At 36.5% G+C, this 16,846-nt stretch overlaps 1 protein-coding gene across 7 annotated transcripts in view; it reads right to left on the bottom strand.

Annotated features, from left to right (window-relative positions):
* Ppp1r12b (protein phosphatase 1 regulatory subunit 12B) overlaps positions 1-16,846 on the bottom strand; it is a 204,054-nt gene that overhangs the window by 79,077 nt on the left and 108,131 nt on the right. For 6 of the 7 annotated variants that reach the window (XM_026397107.2, XM_026397109.2, XM_026397105.2 and 3 more), the window contains 5 exons: positions 11,836-11,926; positions 7,915-8,106; positions 5,628-5,817; positions 5,426-5,538; positions 4,216-4,257 (listed from right to left, as the gene is read on the bottom strand). In XM_026397107.2, the coding sequence (XP_026252892.2) occupies positions 4,216-4,257; positions 5,426-5,538; positions 5,628-5,817; positions 7,915-8,106; positions 11,836-11,926 (628 nt within the window). Of the gene's footprint in view, positions 1-3,416; positions 3,469-4,215; positions 4,258-5,425; positions 5,539-5,627; positions 5,818-7,914; positions 8,107-11,835; positions 11,927-16,846 lie in introns of those variants that run through there. The other variant, XM_026397110.2, reaches the window with a different exon arrangement.

Consider the following 16,846-nt stretch of genomic DNA (forward strand, 5'->3'; position numbering starts at 1 on the left):
AGTCATTTTAGTAACCTTCTGACCAACTGTTAAGACACTGCTATCACATAGTACTGGTGTCCAAGTAACTCTTATTTTACTTAATAATGATGCCAAAGCACAGGAGTAGAGATAGTGGTAATTTAATTTTAGTTGTAACTGTTCTATTTTATTATTAGTTCTTGTTGTTACTCTCTTACTATGTTTAACATAAATAAAACTTCATCATAGGTATGTATGAATATGAAAAAGTATAGCACATGTAGGGTTCAGTACTACCTGAGGTTTCAGCCATCTCCTTAGGGTGAGGGAAAGTATCTCCCATGGAGTAGGGAAACCACTATACAGTAAATAGTAAATACATTCTTGAATATAAAAGCATTTTTAGATATGACTGAAATAACCTCTTCTCAAATTAAAATTAGATTCAGTTTCCTCTTCACTTAGAAAGACAAAGGATATCTTAAGATTTACAGAGACTGGCCCATACCTAATGTGGATAATGAAAGATAATTGCTATAAACATATCTGTCAAGGAGGTGCTACAATATCAATATATAGTCTTTGTCTATCTTACCAGCTGATGGAATTACCACTGGGGATGGGTTTTGATGAAAACCATGCACTATGTTGGATGTAGGCCCCCAGTCTTCTCATCATATTTCTTGCTCTTTACTGACACTAGTATAGCAATATGTGACTTCTGTCTTTATCACACACATCACAGATAGCAAACATCAGGCCATGCCTGGCCCTAAATAATAATTGGTGTTTACATTTTGGTTACATTTTTCTAAGTACATAAAGAGAAATGAATTTCAATGATATCAGCAGAGATTTAGTTTAATAATAGAAAGGCTTCTTAATCATGCTGTTGTTACTGACATAGGGATGAGAAATTAAAGAATCTTATAAAATCTTTAAGAAGATGGGGGGAAATCAATATATATTTGGAATCATCTTAGCTCTAACCCTGATTAGAGATACAAATAGAGATAATAATAATTGAACTTTCCTTTCTAACCTAAAATTAAATATTATTGGATGATTTCATATATGTGTGTGCATATACATATGTAGATATATGTGTGTATATATACATATGTGTGTATACATGTAAATAACACTGACATATCATCACTCTTTTTTTTTGGGGGGGGGGGGTTTACTGGGGATTGAACTCACAACACTCAACCACTGAGCCACATCCTCAGCCCTACTTTGTATTTTATTTAGAGACAGGGTCTCACTGAGTTGCTTAGCACCTTGCTGTTGCCAAAGCTGACTTTGAACTCTTGATCCTCCTGCCTCAGGCTCCTGAGCCACTGGGATTACAGGCGTGTGCCACTGGGCCTGGCCATATCCTCACTCTTAAGAAGCAGTACATTCATATATATGTACGCACATAGACAAACACAGACACACACAGTTAAAGAACAGACAATGCTAATTTATAGAGACAGAAATTAGAAAGAATGGTTGCTTCTCAGGACAGGGAATTGATTAGAAAGTGGCAAGAGGAAACTTTGTTTTTAAATATCTTTTTTTTCTTGGTGCATTACAGCTGTACATAAAGGGGGGGGGATTTGTTGTTACATATTAGTACATGCACAAAGTATAACAATATGATTTGACCAATATCCCTCCCCAGTGCTTTTCCTCTTCCTCCCCTCCTCCCAGCTCCTGGTCGCCTTTCTCTGCTCTATTGATCTCCTTTTGCTTTTCGTGTAGATCACCCCCCACCTTTCTTTTCCTTTTTCCTCTCTAACTTTCATAGGTGAGAGAAAACATATGACACTTGACCTTCTGACTTTGGCTTATTTCACTTAACATAATGATAAGAGGAAACTTTTTAAGGTAAGGGAAAAGTTTTATATCTTGATTTGGATTGTGGTTTATACTAGTATATGCAAGTGTCAAAACTCACCAAATGACACATTTAAAATGTATGTATTTTATTGATTGTAAATTTATATCTCAGTTAAAAAAATAAGATATCATGAGCTAACTATGGGGCTACCTCAGTGGTAGAGTTGTTGCTTAGCACTTGCAAAGCCCTGGGTTCAAATCTCAACACCACAAAAAAGAAAAAAAGAAAAAGATGTCAGAGTCTTGGGAAGAGTGAATTTAAAAAAAAAATAGATACCATCACTCTCAAGGAGAAGGTTAGAGGAGAGTAGGGAGCTTGTGTGACTTTAATAGCAGATACAGTTTTACTAAATCAAAATCAAGAAATAAAAGAACTGCCCTGGCTTTTCAGCAAAATTCATGCTTATTAGCTAACAGGGCCACTTCCACAGAATGTCCTCTCATTTATTGCTACAGAGCTGAGTCTATGATACTGCCTGATGGATGAACATGAAAGTAGGGCAGAGAGTGGTCTAAGATTCATAACATACTGGTGACTGTCTTGAACTAGAATTGCAGCAATTTACACTGGGTCATCATTAGGTGTGTTGTTCTGCAGCCCATATGGATAATGGTTTCAAACCTGCTAGCATTAGAAGCAAGCGCTCCGAAGAGAAAATCAGATAAACAGTTTAATTGAAATAAACTAGAGTTGAAGACTTTTCAAAAAAGGAAGCCTCTCCCTTTACCAACTCATCACCAGTCTTTCCTTCTGCAGAACTGTGGGTGGGACTAGAGAATGGTACCTGGAATGTGCTTGTACCAACCTTACCTTACCTGCATACAAAGTTACCAATCTAGAGGTAATAGGCTGTTTGTTCTTAAGAGTCACACTGAAGTCTGCTTGACACATGGTAAATACTAGTAGATGCCTTAAGCAATTGGAAGAGTGGAATATTTTTCAGCCTGACAAATGACTTTCACAGCAAACCTCAATAGTCTCTGCTTTTCGTCACAAACCAAAAAGTTTTTTCTATTATTTTAAGTGAATGGTCCTAAGATGAAATTCCATGAGAACCACTGCATTAAAATCATTATAGTTTTCATTCCTTGGTACTCGAGGTTAGGACTTTCCAGGGCTGAGAAATTTTGAAAAGTAGAGACAAAGATTTTCACTGACAAAAGACATTCTGTGACATCAAACCTTCCTTGTTGTAATCCATTAATTTAAATGGCCTGTACAATCCTCTAGGGATTATGATGCATTTCAGTGCTCTGTAATCTATTACTCAAATTTTCTGCTTAAGCATAATTCCCCAAAGGAACTTATCTATATTCATTCTCTCTATATGCAAAATCCTATCCAAGATTTTTAAAGAATCTATGAGTTGCTGTTGTTTGCATGCAAACACACACACACACACACACACACACTTGCCTTAAGGGAATAGCTATGTGCTATTTCCACATAACACAGCTCATCTTTGTGAAGTAGCCTCAGCTTCAAACCAGAGTAGGCAATTCTCACTGGTGTTACTGTAAGTCATTACAGATACTTCTTTTTGAAAGTCTACTATTGATTATTTTGGATCTTGGCTAAAATGTAGGTGAGTTGATGACAATGTCTCATTCATCTCTCTTCTGTTAAAAATGAGTTAATTGTTAATTATTAAGGGTTGATAAGTGTATTCTAAGAATACAAGTCCAATAAATTGTGGAGTATTAAAAAGGCCATCATTTTATGTAATTTCTCACAGGAAAGCACATGTATCACATGTATTTCAATTAATTTAGTCAAAACCAAATTCCTTCCTTCCTGTGAAACTGTAAAAAGAAGAAAACCCCCAGTATTCTATGGCACTGGAGTGGCTCACAAGAACCTGGATTATTTTTAAGAATGCTGGGTACAGGCCTGCAGATGGAGGCTAGGCTTTATGAGGTCAGGGCTTTAGAAGAGGTGAGGTGCTTAACCTTATTTCACAGTCAAATATAAATGACTTTTAGACTATCTGATGTTTTACATACTCCACACTTATGTTCCTCTTTATCAATGTAGATCCATAAAAATACCACTTTTTATTTTTCTTCCAAAGATTTCAAAGTACTTTACAATCCAATAACATTCAAGAGAAAAAGGTGGAGCCTGTAATGGTGTTGGAGATTAGCAGCTGGCACACAGAAGCTGGAAATCTGTTTAAGACCATGGGCATTGTTACACCACAGGAGGAAGTACCACCATCTAACACCTGCCATGCCTCTCAGAGGAATGTCTATCTCCAAACTCCTCCTCAGCTCCAATTTGCATAGGTCCTGCTCTTCTATTAAAATCGTATGCATCAAAGCAAGATTGAGCCCTAAAGAGATATGCCTCACTGGCTTGTCACTTACCCGTGTTTCCTTGACCTCTTCAGAGACATCAGTTTCATCCTCCTGAAAAGGAAGGAGGAAGACAAACAAGAGAATCATCATCATGGATATGTTTTAAAGCAACAAGGTCAGTTCCTATCAATTATACATCTTGGCATTTCAAACATGGGCAATGAGATTTGACAGCCAGGTGATACTCTGTGATGCTACTTCCAACAGCTTTCACAAGTAGGCAACTTAGAAATATCACCTATGGTTTAAAAAAAAAAAGTCAAATTAACCACAGTTGGGAAAAAAAGGTATCATCTCTGCCTAAAGTTATCAATCTATGGGCTGGGGGTGTAGCTCACTGGTAGAAAGTTTGCCTGGCATGCCCAATGCCCTGAAAATTAATGAATTAATTTTTTTAATTACTCACCATAGGAATTAAAAAAAAGTATTAGTCTATTCGGCTCTATAACAAGGAAATATTCTTATCTAAAAGGTAGTTTCTAATAGATACATATTGTTGTTTCATTTATTGTCCCATTGAATAGTTTTATCTAATTTTCAAATGAGTCATTAGTAACCAGGGGCTTTTGTTTCGAATTATTGGCTGCTTGGTTTTTTAGATTCCAATAGCAAGGTTGAGTGAAAAAGGTAAACCTGACATGGAGGGGGACGCATGTCTCTGCTGGTAAGCACTGGTACATCTCTCTTTATTTAAAAGTCAGTGTTAATCTGTTTTCTATTTATCCTTTTTTCCTCCAGAAGAATAAAATTGAATCAAATGAACTTCCGTTAACTTACAGATTTTAAGTTCTTTAAATTTCTTATAGCTCTCCTAAAACATTTAGTTAAAAATCTCTGCTTTTTTGTGGTATTGATATTGTTGACTATATGAATTTCAAGGAATATTCAGGAAGAGAGCTAAAATCTGGCAAATTTATTTACTTGTTAGATCTGTTTATATTGGTTAAATTATATTGTAAATTTCAAGTTCTTAAAATTCTTCATCAATCAATACTGAGTGCCACCATATGATTAGTACTATTCTTGGTACTGGGAATCCAGCAGGAACATTCTAAATGAGCCCCACACTAGCTAAATTTTGTTTTGCTTTTTTTCAGTAATAGTTCTTGTCAATCTGCAAGATTCATAGTACCACATGGGACTCTTTCTTTTGAACTCAACAGAAAGACTGGCAGCCAAGCATAATGTGCTATGACCCAGTATGGACTAATCTACCTACATCTTTTGTCCAGAAGTTGATGCCCGTGCCTCTTCGTCGTTCCTTGGGCCGCCTCCTCTCTCGAATGGAGAGCCTGTTAGAGGACTGATCATCCAAATCCACTTCTTCACTTTCTAGCCAGAGATAAAGTAAAGCATGACTCTTAAGAATCTGTAGCAATGTGCACGAGAGAGTGGCTTCCACCTTTTAAAACTCTACATACCATTTTTGTCCATTTCCTTTGCAGCTGTAGTATTCATAGTGATCTCTGAACTCTCAGAATCAGGGATGGAACATCTACTTGTTTGTAGCAGATGAGAACTGGTGTAGAGTGAAGGTCTTGATACAGAAGGAGACACTGGTTTTGTGGGTTTGTCTGGCTGAGCTGGACACCTCAGACGACGATAGACAGGCTAGAAATAATTCACAGAATGAGCCATGAGAGGTCAAGTCCAGCCAAAGGATAAAGATAGCAGGTTTGTTCAAGATGAGCTTTTTCATTAAGAGTCTTATTTTAATAGCTGATGCTCAATCAACAATCACTGAGCTGAACTGAAGTTAGTTAATTAATCAGAAAACCACAGCTTCTGGATGCTACTTTGAAAAGACCATCATGTTGCTAGCAGTATAAGCAAACTGTTCTTAAAATGACTAAAGGGTACTAGACAGTGCTGTGTTAATGAAAATTCTTTTGATCTTGGAGTGAAATAGGAAGCATGATGAGCTTTCTCAAAGAGTGTTGAAAGGCAAAGTTTAAAAAGGAAAATAAAAAAGCTCAAGACAAAGGAGCAGAATGTAGGAAGCATCTGAAAACAGAGAATAAATCTGAGCATTCTACTAATTTCTGAATACTCATTAATTTGCCATAATGATGTTTATTGAAACTTATTATTTTTTTTTAATGGTTCTGGGGATAGAAGTCAGGCCTCAGACATGCTAGATAGGCAAGTACTCTACCACTGAGTCCAGTCCCCTAAGCTTTTCATAAATTCCCATTTTCCCCTTTGAAATACTTTTTACTAAGAGTTAAGACAGAACTTGACAATGAGTCTTAAGTTGGCTTATCAAAGATGCACAAATTCTTACAGCATACTGAGTTCACAATATACAGATTTTGTACAATTTTTAATTTAGAAATTATAAAACAAGCCTGGTGTTTGATAATTTAGTTATAAAATTATAATTAAAAACACCTGTAATCCTAGCTACTCAGGAGGCTGAAGCAGGAAGATCCCAAGGTCAAGGGCAGACTGAGCAACTTAATAACATACTGTCTGAAAACAAGAGGCTGAGGACATAGCTCAGTGGTACATTTCTTGCCAAGCATGTACAACAAGGCCCTGGGTTCCATCCTTAGGTCAAAAAAAGAAAATAGAGAACAACAACAAAACCATTATAAAGACAAAAGTAATAAAATAAAGTAAGCTTTGGAGTCAGATACAATTTGGCTCAAAGTCTAACTATAGTATTTATTAGCTGTTTGGCCCTGAATAAGTTATTTAACCTCTCTGAGCGTTAGCTTCCTTATCTGTAATACAGGGATAACACCTCAGACAGGATGGTGACATTCAATAAGACAGTAAGTGTTAGGTGCTTAGAATAATATATGGTAATAAGTATTTAATAAATATAATAGCTTATAAAACAAAATACACAACAGAACACCAGTTTATATGGACTCCAGCCGTTCAGAGTTAGACCATGAAAGAGATGATTCCTTTCTCCTACAACTAAACTGACCATAAAATTTATCAATTACAATTTTAAGAGTGAAAGAAGTGGTAATAATAATTACACAGAGACAACAGTTATAACTAGAACCATCTTAGGTAAACCAGGAGTATGCTTATCCCTAAGTATACGCTTGTACCTGTGACTACCAACTCCACCAGAGAAATGAAACATAAATCAAAATGTCCACCCAACATAAATAAAAATGTACACCCAGGAGTGTTCTGTAAGCCCTTACATTTGTAGCAGTTTGAGGAACACATTAGTGGTTAAGAGACCAAGCCGTGGAGTCAGACTGCCTGTGTTCAAATCTTGTTTATCCACTCCTCAGCCGCATGAAATGTTAGCTAAGTTACCCAATCTCTGTGACTCGATTTCCTCATAGATAAAATAGGAATAGCAATATCTACCTCAGAGGATTGTTTTGAGGATTAAAAACACATGAAATGCTTAAAGTAGTGCCTGGCAAAAATACTTAATAAATGTTTATATTCTTACTTGCATTTTATTATACTGTGGCCTCTCTTTTTGGAATAGGTGGGTATTTATTTAAAAGCATTAGTTAACTCCCAGGAGGAAAAAAATGGTCATTTAAGGAATGACATCCTTTGAATTCTTTCAGTCACATAGGTTTGCCAACTAAAGACAGTCATCAAGTGCTCTATTCCTGAGTGGTCCACTGCAAGGTAGAAGAGCATTTGAATGATCAGTAAAGAACAGATTCCCAGAAACCAATTATCCTGCTTTTGTCACAGTACTTGCCAGCAAAATGAGCTCACCTCTTCATCCAGACTCCTGTCCCAGGGTTGCTGGTCTTCCCCAGCTTCCTTTGCTGGGACAGCTGAGGGCTCTTGCTTCTCAGTGCTCCCCTCCAGTCCTTCAGTGTCTGCAGGTTTCTCACTAGCCTGTCTCTCTGCCCTGGACCGGCTGAAAGTCCTTTCTGCTTCTTGAAGGTCTGTTAGGGTAACACCCTGGGAAAATAGCACAAGATCACGGCAGTTTCACCCTAACATGGAATAACTCTTGAGTAAGCAGGGAAACTCTCAAAAAGATCTAACGGTTTTCAAATCCCAGACGAAGATCCCAAAATGCATAATGAGGCCATTTCAAGCAATATATGCTTAAAATAAGCATCTCTGTGTGCAAAGAACCCAGGCCTGAATCTAGGTACATTTCAAACGTAATACTTTAGCTTTCCCAATTTGATCCCCAGAAAATAGGTCAACACTGATGTCTGCCTGTTATAGATATATTTCTTCCATACCAAATAGTTCTTGGCATTTTTATGTGAATACTCTCTATTCTCCCAAGATCAAACTGTTAACAAAAGAGATTTTCTGAACAGCAGATGCTGGAAAAACTTAATTTTACTCGTAGAAAGAAAAGCCATATCCAAAAAGATGAAAATTCAGAGTAAAGCTAGAACAACAACAAAAAGAACTCCCAAAAGAAAAAGTAAGCTATTTCTTTAATATTATTTCCAAGTAACTCTAGGAATCATCCAGCGAGGTTCTTCCGACAATTAATGTTTGCCCCTGGGTCACAAAAGCAGCAAGGCAGAAGAAAAGCAAATGATGAGTCACTTGCAGCCGGGACAAAGGAGTTAGGAAGAGAATGTGATGAGTCTAACTGAAGGGGTTACATGCTCAAGTAATCAGAGAAAAAGGGATGTACCAGAGCTGGAAGGTAGTTGATGGACACCAAATGCATAACTTGCTTTTATTTTTTTAACCATTCATTCACTTATTCACTCATTCTCTTAATAATTGTCTTTAAGCCCTAGAACTATGAAGACAACACCAATTATTTCTGTCAAGAAACTTTTAATCAAACAAAAATGATATAAGAAAATAAATATTAAGAAACACACACACACACACACACACACACACACAAAGAAAGAAAGAAACACAGTAATACATAACAAGCACACCTAACACTAATTTTGAAAGGTGGGGGGTTAAAAAAGACCATGGGTAGAGGGGAGGCTATGTAGAAATACTGAAACAAAGAGAAGCCATAGATCACTCAGGGTCTGTAGTTAATTAAGCAAAAGACCTTCAAAATTTACTTTCTGAAGTAAATTTTGGAAGCTTGTAACCTGAAATAAGAATGCAAAATGAAAAATAGCATGGCAATTCCTCAAAAAATGAAAAATAGACTGGGCATGGGTGGTGCATGTCTATAATTCCAGGGACTCTGGGGGCTGAGCAGGATCCTAAAGTTGAGGCCAGTCTCACCAACTTAGTGAGATTCTGTCTTAAAATGCAAAAGAGTAAGGGCTGGCAATGTAGCTCAGTAGTAGAGTACCCTGGGGTTTAATCCCTAGCGTGTGCCCCCCCCCCACAAATTAAAATTAAAAGTAGAATGAGCATGTGATTTGGTAAGTTCCATTTCTAAGGATATACACATAAAAGAACTGACAGTAGGGTCTCAAAGTAAAATTTTGTACAGCCATTCTCAGCAGTATTATTCACAACAGCCAAGTATCCATCATCCGATGCATGGATACATAAAATATGGCATATACATGCAATGGAATATTATTTAACCTTAAGAAGGAAGACAATTTTGACATATGCTACAATATAGATAAACCTTGATGACACTGTGCTAAATGAAATAAGCCAGACACAAAAAGACAAATAGTTGCATGATTCCACTTATGTAAGGTTCCTAAATTGGACAGAAAGAAGAATGCTGCCTGCCAGGGGGAAGGGAAATACTGTTTAATGGATATAGAGTATCAGTCTGAAAAGCCGAGCAAAGTTCTAGAAATGGATAATGGTAATAGCTATAAAACAACATGAATGCACTTCATATCAATGAACTGTACGCTTAAAAATGGAAAAAGTGGTAAATTTTATGTTATGTATAATTATCGCAGTAAAACAAAACCAAAAAAAAATATAGTCCACCTTGGTTCTCAAGGAGGATACATTCTAATAGGCAAAACAGAGAAATAATCATCAAGCAAAAATAAAAAAGGAAAACCTGACTCACTTTCTGAGGGTCAGAGAAGACAGAAGGATTTTTTTTGCAGCTATGAATAATGTCCCTTTTTCAGTCATCAACTTTAGTACTTGACTTCTGCAGCATTTAAAAATGTTCAACTTCTCTTTTTTTGTGCAAACTGATTTTTCATTCATTTCCATGCCATCACTATTTTCTACTTTCCTTTTTACTTCTCTGGATGCTCCCTTTCATCTGCTTCATGGGCTAATCTTTCTTTCCTCCTTAACTAACTCTGATTCATAGCTTCTTCCTCCATTCTCACTGCCATCACAACCTGAGTTCATGGCCTTGTCATTTTCAGCTTGGACTACTATTAACAGCTTCCTAGCAAATCTTCTAGTTTCCAGGCTTGGCAAACAAACACTGCCTACCACTTCCATTAATTCTCTGCATGGGGATTTTTGTGAAACATAAAGTAGACTCTATCACTCATCCTTAAACTGTTTCAATGGCTCCCTTAAGGGATTTCCCCACCCTTCTTTGTAATGTCTTTTCTGAAATATAATTCACATATTGTAAAATTCACCCTTTAAATAATCCCATGGTTTTTAGTTTATTCATTGAGTTGTGCAACTATCACCACTATCTAATTTCAGAACACTTTTCAACATTCCAAAAAGAAACCCGACACCTATTAACAGTCATTTTCCATTCCTCTTCCCTCTAGCCCCTAGCATTCATCCACTTTCTGTCTCTCTGGATTTGCCCATTTTGGATACATCATATAAATGGAATTATACAACATATGGCACTTTTTGAGTCTGGCCTCTTGAGCTTAATTAGCATAATGTTTTCTCAAAGTTTATTTATGTTGTAGCATGTAACAACAGTATTGCATTACTTTTTAATACCAAATAATATTCCATTGTATGAACATAGAACATTTTGTTTGTTCATTCATTAGCCAATGGACATTTGGTTTGTTTCTACCTTTTGCCTATTATGAATAATGCTGTTATAAACACTTACATATAAGTTTTTATATGGACATTTTTATTTCTTTTACATATGTACGTTAAGAGTAAAACTGCTGGGTTGAATAAACTCTATATTTAACATTTTGAGGAAGTGCTAACTATTTTCCCCTAAGGATTCCTAATGTGATTCTTTTTTTTTTTTTTTTTTTTTTTTTTAGAGTGAGAGAGGGGAGAGAGAGAGAGAGAGAAAGAGAATTTTTAATATTTATTTTTTAGTTCTCGGCGGACACAACATCTTTGTTGGTATGTGGTGCTAGGATCGAACCCGGGCCGCACGCATGCCAGGCGAGCGCGCCACCGCTGAGCCACATCTCCAGCCCCATTCTTTTTTAATATAATTATTAATACATATTTATGGTTTCACTGTGACATTTCCATACACACATATATCTACTCCATGCTTTGTTTATGTCCAACAGCCCTCAACCCTCCCTTCTACAGGGCACAGGGTTCTTAAGACCCCCAAGCACTAGTGGAATGATGAGTCTTGCTCTGAGCCTGGAGGAACAGAGGTATGAGTGAGAGGTACAATGGAGAGTGGGTAGATGGAACTATAAATTCAATTGATTCTCTGTAGTGTAAGATTTAACAGAGTTTTTAATACAGTGGCTGGGATAAAGCATTCACTTTAGTAGTTTTAAAATGTACCTGCAATGGAAAAATAGATAGATGAAAGGATGTTTAAAAAAAAAAAAAAATCACACTCACTTGAGTAGATCTTCGTGTTTGCCGAGCTTGTCTGGAACGTGCTTTCCGTAAAGACTCTGCTTCCTCATCCCGTACCGGAGTCAGATAGGACCTAAAGAGAAGTAGGATCTTTGCTGCATGACTTGAGGAATGACAAGGTACTTCTACACACTGAAGGGATTTCTATGCGCTAAGGATGAATTAAGGCAAAGTCCAAATGGCAGAAATGCTATTTGCCATCAGTAAAAATCACTGAATTAAAGACATAATTTGTGAATGTGTTATTGTTCAAGCAAAATTGTACCACCAGTAAAAAAAAGATTCTATTTCTTCTTTCCTTAATCCTTTCCTATAAGCCTTCAGAGAGAATATCTTCAGTATTTTGCCAATGAATGTGATGTTTGTTGTAAGATTTCTTTAGATACTACTTACTGAATCAGAGTAATTCCTTTCTATTTCTATAGGAAGCAGGCTAATAATTTTTTTTTATCACTAGGTGGACTAAACTTTATTGAGTGCTTTTCTCTCCTATATATTTACATGTTGTTTATTTGTTTCTTTTTCTTTTTTTTTTTTTTTTTTTTGGTGCTGGGGACTAAATTCAGCTCATATGTGCTAGACAAGCATTCTACCACTGAGTTACAACCACAGTCCTTTGTATTTTCTTTTGAGACAGAGTCTCACTAAGTTGCCCAAGCTGGCCGTGAACTTGTGATCCACTTGCCTCAGCCTTTGTTTTACATTTTTATAATTTTCCTTTATTGACTTCATAGAAGACAGCCAGACTCTCATAACTGCTTTTGCAGTCAATATATTTTAGTTGAGATATATTAAGACTAACTAGCCTTTCACAGATATACAGTTGCAAAAATGAGGAGTATTGTGATTATTTTTTCAGATAACTGTGGATATTGTTTGATACTATACCAATGTGGAATCTGAAATGTATTAAGAGACTCTTCATATTCTGTTACATTAAGATGCATTGGTTTGGGCTGGAGCTGTGGTAGAGCACTCCCCTAGTACTCCTGAGGCACTGGGTTCAATCACCAGCACCATGTAAAAAAAGCTAAATATACAAAATAAAGGTATTGTGTCTATCTACAATTAAAAAAAATATTTTAAAAAAAGATGCATTGGTCTACCTTGCACTTTGGATCTTCTTATCCATACATGATTTTGTAACATTATATCTCCATTAGTCATTTGCAAAATATCGGTGTACCTAGTTATGCATATCTTCCTAATACTGACACATTTATTTATACAATTAAAAAAAGACATTCCTTAATATCACCTTTAACCTTAGAATAATCTACATAATAGGAAGATGTCAGTATTACAGTGACATATACAAGTTTTCTAAAATTCTAATTTTTGCTTAAAAGTTTAAATTTTATGATTAGCAACAAATGCTTAACAGGCTCACTTGGTTCATTTTCAAGAAAATGTCTCCATAACCATAGTGCCATCATTAGTCATCATAAAATGGTGTTCCATGAAAAAAGTTCGTTCTCTTCTTCTGAGACTATAATCTTATGTTAGGCCTGACTGGCCACATTTCATGTATTTATTATCTTTTTCTGTATATCTTTTTATTTCTGTAAATTTCATTCTGGATATCTGCTACTGTCTCATCTAATCCTCTCTTTGGCAGGTTTGATGCAAACTAACCAACTGAATTTCCTAATTTCAGTTATTTTTCAGTTTAGAATTTCTACTTGATTCTTTTAATAGATTGCAATCCTCTGGTGAAATCCTCCATCTTATATTTTTTGAATATATTAATCATAATTATTTTAAAGTCCATGTCTGATAATATCACTATCTGATCTGGTCCTATTATCTATTTTTTCTTTTGATCTTTTGGTGAATCAGTTTTATTTCCTGGTATAGCTGGTAACTTTTGAATTAATTCCAGATACAATTAATGAAAAAATGTAGTTTTAACTCACAGCACTAGAAGATGTTATCCTTCAGAGCAATTAGGTAAAAGTTCTCAAACTTTGACTTGCCACAGAATCACTTGGAGAGCTAGATTCCACAACCCCAGAAGTTCTACTTTGGTAGGGCTTAGGATGGGAATCTAAGAATTTGCATTCCTAATTATTTCTCTGCTGATGATGCTCATTTACACTCTGAGAACCACTGGGATGAGGCAAATTTCCTTAATCCACTTTGAGACTAAGCTGACTGGAAGTCAGGCTTCAGTCTTTGCAGGGGGGCTGGTGTATTTTGGAAAAGCTGGTTTTTACATTTCCAGAGGTTGCCATCTATATGCTACAAGTCCATCATAAACAAATGATACATATCAAAGAAGACTGTGACTAACTTCTCCTTTGAAGGATGCAGTTGATTTAGTTGAACTAAAACCAGTCAGGTTTTAGTTCAAGTTTTACTTACTGTCTCTAATTGGGAATGGGAAGCTCATACTATGGAACAATAGAAAGAACAGATAACTGGATTCTACTTCAATTACTAGTTTGCCTTAAAAGACTTAATCTCTTGGGATTTTGGTTTCTTCATTTATAAAATAAAGGGGTTGGTCTATAGTTTTTAAGGTCCCATTCAGCTTTAAGCCACAGTGAATCCATATTTATGCTGATTCTGGGCAAATGTCCTTGAAAACTTCCAGTTAAAATGCTTACTAATTGGTCTGGCCAAATAAATATTTTCCCTGAGTAAGGAGGGGTGGTTGGTTCAGTTGGACACTCTCCCCCATGCCAAATCCACAAATGCTCAAGTCCTATCTATAAAATGGTGCAGCACTTACATATAATCTACAAACATCCTTCCATATACTTTAAATCATGTGTAGATTATCTGCAATACCTAATACAACGTAAATGCTATGATAATAGTAGTTATATTGTATTGTTTAGAGAATTTTGACCTGAAAAAAATTATGCATGTTCAGAAGACATGCAGTTTTTTTCCCTGATTATTTTTTGATTTGCAGTTGGTTGAATCCACCAATTCAGAACCCATTGATACAGAGGGCCTACTATACTAAATTTCCTATATTCCATATGCCATTTCCTTTTGTACTTTCAACAGAACTTTGTGTGACAATGGAAATTTATATATCTGAACAGCCCAATATGGTAGCCACTAGTCATCTGTGGTTTCTGAGCACTTAAAATGTGGCTAGTGCAACAAAGAAACTGATTTTTCATTTCATTTCAGTTAAACTTAAATTGAATACCACACTGTAAAAAAAAAAAAATCTTGAAGCCCTGAAAAATCCAATTAAAAGACATTTATTGTCAGCCCCTTTCTTAAACCTGAAAATCAGATCCAACGCATACAACATAAACTTAACAAAATTTGTCAGGAACACAGTTTATTCACCAGCTAAGTTTAAAAGCAACTGATTTCATTTTCTTGTCAAAGTTTTCAATTTTCTTCTGTTTCCCAGAGGCAATATTACTGTAACCTTACATTTTTTATGTGGTAACTTTAAGTTTTATGAGGTTGTTTTGGGGCTCCCACCTTTAAGATATTTATAGATACAACAAATAGGAACAGGCTCACTGATGCAGCACACTCAGAGTTACTTTTTTGCTAATTGCAAGGTTTGCACTCTGCTGTCTCCACAGGCCTTATCCCATACCACCCCTCTTTCCCTCTTGCCCCTTTTGACACAGAGAGCTCAAAGAAAACAGACTGTTACCTCCTTGTGTAGGCCTGCATGGCAGAATGAAGGTCAAGAGATGAGTGGAGACGAAGAGCAAGGAAGGTAAGTGGCTGCTGGGAAAGATTGCAGTCTCATCACCCGGTCTCCCTTGGAAACTAGAAAAGGCTTGCACTGCCACTGCTATCCAACAACCCAGAGGCAAAGCCTGTAATTTCCTAAGAAGCTGCTACTAGAAAGGAGGAGGAGAAGGAAGGGGAGGAGAAATGGGGAGGAAGGCAAAATCTTGGGGCTCGGCAGAACCAATGCTGCTAATAGTTCCCAAAATACCATTCCATTAGATGCATATTTTATACAGTGTACCAAACCAATCAATACTACTTCTCATCTGATATACAGGGGAGGGAGAATTATTCCTCATGTAAAAGGAGGTACAGCAAAGGAGCATTCTTGTTCTGGATACTATTTCATCTGCCCTTGGGCTATCCTAGTTGCTGCATTCATCCAAGTGAGCTATAAACATTGCCTCACAGGAGGCTCAGGCCTAGCCAGCTGGCAAATTTAAAGGGTGGTGAAGAGACAGATTAAAAGGAAACACATGAGAGAAATGCAGGGAAAGATTTCAGATCTGCTATAAATGGGTTAAATCTACATAGAGGGAGGCTATAAGAACTACTAAATTTGATAAGCTAGCTACAGATTTCTAGATCTAGTATATGTCACATATCAAAATGTTAACTGATTTTGTGGTCTGGGATAATTGCATTCAAATGCTCGTGTGTCTTTTTGACCTATTTCAACACTGACATCAGAGATGAGGTTTAAGTGAAGAAGAGGACCAGCAGGAGGAGGAGGAGGAGGAAACTTCCTGCAGTCAATCTCAGCATTTCCTGAATTCTGTGAATCAAGAGTTCTCAAAATGAGACAATTTTGACCTCTCTTTCCCCAAAGGTAGGGTTAGGCAGAATCGTCTTGAAATGCCAATAGTACTGAGTTTGCAGGCATTGGGATCAGCACATTTTTTTTTTCTGTAAAGACCCAGATAATAAATCATTAGGTTTTGCAGACTTTCTAGTACCAAAGCAGTCCTAGATGATACATAAATCAGTGGATGAGCTGTATACTCACTGCTTGCCATTCTACCCTGGTGGAACTAAAGCCAGATGGCTTGTAAAGCTTCAAATATTTACTATCTAGTCCTTTTCAGATCATTTTGCTGATCCTTGCTCTAGACCCTAAGTTCTAGAGCACCAAACTATGGTTCAGAGAACTCCTTTTGGGAGTCTGGTGTTTCTGTGATGTATCTTAGATAAATTCTATATCATCTTGATTCTTTTCCTTTGGAATATTGATTGGTTCCATTAGAAACATGCCAGCCTCAAGTGCCAAAGCCACTTT

This window comes from Urocitellus parryii, chromosome 9 (assembly GCF_045843805.1).
Source record: "Urocitellus parryii isolate mUroPar1 chromosome 9, mUroPar1.hap1, whole genome shotgun sequence".
Classification (NCBI taxonomy): domain Eukaryota; kingdom Metazoa; phylum Chordata; class Mammalia; order Rodentia; family Sciuridae; genus Urocitellus; species Urocitellus parryii.